Source organism: Tenrec ecaudatus, chromosome X, assembly GCF_050624435.1.
Source record: "Tenrec ecaudatus isolate mTenEca1 chromosome X, mTenEca1.hap1, whole genome shotgun sequence".
Classification (NCBI taxonomy): domain Eukaryota; kingdom Metazoa; phylum Chordata; class Mammalia; order Afrosoricida; family Tenrecidae; genus Tenrec; species Tenrec ecaudatus.
Genome location: NC_134548.1, coordinates 81,913,616 through 81,917,961, shown reverse-complemented (window position 1 = coordinate 81,917,961; position 4,346 = coordinate 81,913,616). Strand labels below are relative to the sequence as shown.

Below are 4,346 nucleotides of genomic sequence, written 5' to 3'. Positions count from 1 at the left end.
AGACCCCGCGGGCCCGTGCCGCCCCGCCACCCCACCGCGCAGCAGCCACTGGGGGAACCAAAGAGACAGAAGCCTTTCCAGCTGCCCGGACCGCGGACGCCAACACCCCCAGCCCCCCAGCACACGCCGCCCGCTCCCCGCACGCCGGCCCACGATCAGGCGGCGGCGGCGGCGGCGGCTCGGACCAGCGCGCTCCCCGGGCGGTGCTCGCCAGCCCAGGTGACCCGGGCTCGCCAGGCCCCCCCGCCCCCGGGCCGGCCTCCCGCAGCTGCCCTCCCGGCCCCGCCGGCCAGCCCCCACCTCCCGGCTCGCGGAAAGGGAGGTCGCGGCAGCGGCCCGGCGGTAGCGGCGACCGTGGCGGCGGCAGAGGCGACCGTGGCGGCGGCGGCGGTGGCGGCGGCGGAGGCGGCGGCGGCGACCGTGGCGGAGGCGGTGGCGGAGGCCTCCGTGGCGGAGGCGGAAGCCGAGGTGGAGGCTGCGGGGGAGGCCGAGGCCGGCGGAGAGGAGGCAGCTGCGGAGGCCCCCCTGGGGGAGGCGGCGGCGCCTGCGGCGGCGGCGGCAGCGGGGTCCGAGGCCGGCGCGGCCGGCGCCTCCGCCGCGGCCGAGGCTGCCGCGTCTCCCTTGGCAGAAGCGGATGCAGGCAGGGATGCGGATGCTCAGAGGGATATCGATGCAGATGCCGAGCTGGCGGCGGCGATCGCCGCGGCCACGGCCGCCAGTATGAACGTGGATGCGGACTCGTGCGGGAGCGCCGAGGGGAACCCAGACTTCCCCATGGCCTCGCTCTACGTGGGCGACCTGCACCCTGAGGTGACCGAGGCGATGCTGTACGAGAAGTTCAGCCCGGCCGGGCCCATCCTCTCCATCCGCATTTGCAGGGACAAGATCACCCGCCGCTCCCTGGGCTACGCGTATGTCAACTACCAGCAACCGGTGGACGCCAAGCGGGCCTTGGAGACCCTGAACTTTGATGTCATCAAGGGCAGGCCGGTGCGCATCATGTGGTCCCAGCGAGACCCCTCGCTCCGCAAGAGCGGGGTTGGCAACGTGTTCATTAAGAACCTGGGCAAGACCATCGACAACAAAGCTCTGTACAACATCTTCTCGGCCTTTGGCAACATCCTCTCCTGCAAAGTGGCCTGCGACGAAAAGGGGCCCAAGGGCTACGGGTTCGTGCACTTCCAGGAGCAGGAGTCCGCGGAGCGCGCCATCGACGCCTTGAATGGCATGTTCCTGAACTACCGCAAGATTTTCGTGGGGAGATTCAAGTCCCATAAAGAAAGAGAGGCCGAAAGGGGCGCCTGGGCCAGACAGTCCACCAGTGCAGAGGTCAAGGATTTCGAGGACGACACCGACGAGGAGGCCACCTTCCGATGAGCGCCGCCCACGAGTCAGCTAGCAAGCCAGCAGAGCCCAACCTTGGCTCCCAACCGGTTTACAACATTCCCTCCCCTCTCCTCCCCACCCCACCCCACCAGCAGTGTATTGTGTAGGGTGTGCAGGTTTCTCCTCCCCCTGCCCTCCTTCCACCTTCCTTTTCCTCCCCTCCATCCCTCTTAACCCCCCCTCCCACCCCCACCCCCGCCCCAGCTGCGCCCCTCCTCAGGCTGCCCCCACCACCACCCCGCAGGACGTCGTGAATAATCTTGCTAACCTGCACCATTCTTCAGTAGAGTAAAGGCTGCCTCTTCTCCGTGTGCTTCGGTTTTAAAAAAAACGATCTCTTTGCTCTCTTGGCTTACTGCACAGGTGATTGATTGGTATGATTTCATGGTAAAAACACCGGAAAGGAGAAGGAAGTCAGATGAGGGAACGCCAAGAGAGCAATTACTCCCCATGCTCCTACTACCCTGTTGAGACCACCACTTTGACCTTTTTGGTGTGCTGTTTTTCAGGCTCTCTTCTCTCCCCCTCTCTCCCTTCCTCACCCCCACCCCCTTTTACCACACTGCTATAGAATGGTTCCTGTGTGTGCTGCTTCTTAACCCGCTTTCACAGAAAGGAAAACCAAACAAAAACCCACCCACCGAACTGAACTTCTTTCCATGTTACCCAACAGACCGCGGAAGCGTCCAGTTTGCTTCAGTGCCTGCCCAGTGCCCCAGTGTGTCCCGCGGACCTTAGCGTTTCTGTGATCCTTTCCATGTTGTTGGACATGCAGGTGGTGTCTAGATCTTTCCCTGTGTTTAAAGCTCACACTGCGGACTCGGACGAGGGAGTACTTCCTTGTCAAGCCAGATCTTTGCTCGCGTCCCCAGGTGATCCGATGGCCTCCTTAACTGTTGGCAGTGCATATACATGTGAACTTGTTAAAGGCTTTTGCTGTGTGTTGCCAAATGCCTCCTTCCATAAGTATTGCACTGATTTGCATTCATGCCAGCTAGAACACCTACTCAAAGCCCAGTGCCTCAGCTTAGGGTCCTGGTTCCTGTGCTTAGTGTGTGTGTGGGGGGATGGGACATGCTTGTGTGCTTGCAGGGGTGGGTGGTGGGGAGTGGCGGTGGATTGTATCCTCATTTTGTTTCACTATCCTTTGATGTCCTTTGCAATGTTGTTTGATTTAAACTTCATTTTTCTCCCCACACCTCAGCTCCCTCTCCCTACCCTACTTCTCATTGCCAAAAAGAGAATTACGTGAGTTTCATTATAAGAAAAAAAATACAAAGTGGACAAGTCAACAGTGAGATGGTAATGTCACCAGTAGCTCATACTTTCTCGAAACACTTCATATGTATCTATCTAGTATTTTCCAACCGCTACTGAAAATATGGTTGCACGTCTTATTGTTGCTATGAGGTGCCTTTAGTCAGTTCCAACTCATGGTGACCCTATGTACAAGAGCACAAACTATCGCCCTGCCTTGTGCCATCCTTAAAATCATTACTGCTGTTACGCTCCTGGTTGCAGCCTCTGTGTCAATCTATTTCATCTAGGGTGTTCCTGTTTTGCTCTGAATAGCTACCAAGCATGATGTCCTTCACCGGGAACTGGTTCCTACTGATAATATGTCCTAAGTCATGCCTGTACCTCTGTAATATTTTTCTTATGCACAGGTCATATATGTGTATTATACTGTAAATACTGTTTTATAGCTGCTTTTTCACAATAAGTGTGTGTATAAATATGTATATATGTATATATATTATACACATAGTTCATTTCATGTCATTAAAAAATCTTTAAAACTATATTGTCTGGTTGTTAATATTCCCTCATGACTTAGTGGGCTGTGCATTGAGCAGCTAACCACAAGGTCAACCATTTAAACCCACCAGCTGCTCCACTGGGGAAAGATGAGGCTGTCTATATCTTAATTCCATTTATTCATGAACTTTTTGGAGCCCCTTTGTGTATATACATATATAAGAGTAAGTAAAGAAGTATGTGATAAAATAATAGAACCCATTTTTACCCCAAATGTCAAATGGTGACGCCATTATATTTTTTGACATAGCCTCCGTCCAGGTCTATAGACTTCTGAAGGCTATGCATCCATCTCGCTAACCCTTCCTGGAAGAAGCCTGTGCTCTTTGATGTATGCCATGGCAAAGTTGCATTGCTGGCGTCCTCAAGGCCTTATTTTCATAATAAGCCCGAGTGGTCATCCTGTGTCCCTCCAGAACATCTATCACTTTGGATTCTTCCTAAAAGATTACCCTAAAAAAAAGATTACCATACGTTCTAAGCTGCCCTCTCTTCCTTGAATTGAACAGTCAGCAGATCCCTTGGGAGCCAACGTTTTGAAAGACTTTAATAACTCCGTTGAAGTGACTATAAGGAGGCCAGGTGGCGCTGTCCAGGAGGTATTGAACAGCTCGTCCCAAGTGGGTCAGTGGGGGAGATATCTGCTCCATAAAGATTTAAAATCTGGGAAACCCTACATTAGGTTGTCATGAGTCTAAAGTGACTCAATTGCAGTTGGTATAAGGAAAGTAAGACAAGTATACTACTAAGGGACATTGTCTGCAGAATTCCATTGATGGTAGAGATATGTTTAAACCTGTGCATGTGTGTACTGGAACCACAGCAGAAATATTTTATTACTCCAGTATGCATGATTGTGTGTTTCTGTGTATGTATGTGTATTTCCTCATTTTTAATGGCACCAGTTAATCCATTTAATGTACAAAAATATTATGAGAAGACCCTGATAATAATTTCTGCACTGTCCATACAGTTTTTATAAATCATTTTATTGGGGGCTTGTACAACTCTTATCACAATACATCCATCCATCCATCCATCCATCCATTGTGTCAAGCCCTTTTGTATATTTGTTGCCATCATCATTCTCAAAACATTTGCTTTCTACTTGAGCTCTTGATATCAGCTCCTCATTTTTCCCC

At 52.8% G+C, this 4,346-nt stretch overlaps 1 protein-coding gene across 1 annotated transcript; it reads left to right on the top strand.

Moving 5' to 3' along the window:
• The first annotated feature begins 449 nt into the window (after positions 1-449).
• Positions 450-3,159, top strand: LOC142434378 (polyadenylate-binding protein 1-like 2). Its single transcript, XM_075539101.1, has one exon. The coding sequence runs from the start codon at positions 721-723 to the stop codon at positions 1,375-1,377; it is 657 nt and encodes a 218-aa protein (XP_075395216.1). The 5' UTR covers positions 450-720; the 3' UTR covers positions 1,378-3,159.
• The last annotated feature ends 1,187 nt before the right edge of the window (positions 3,160-4,346 follow it).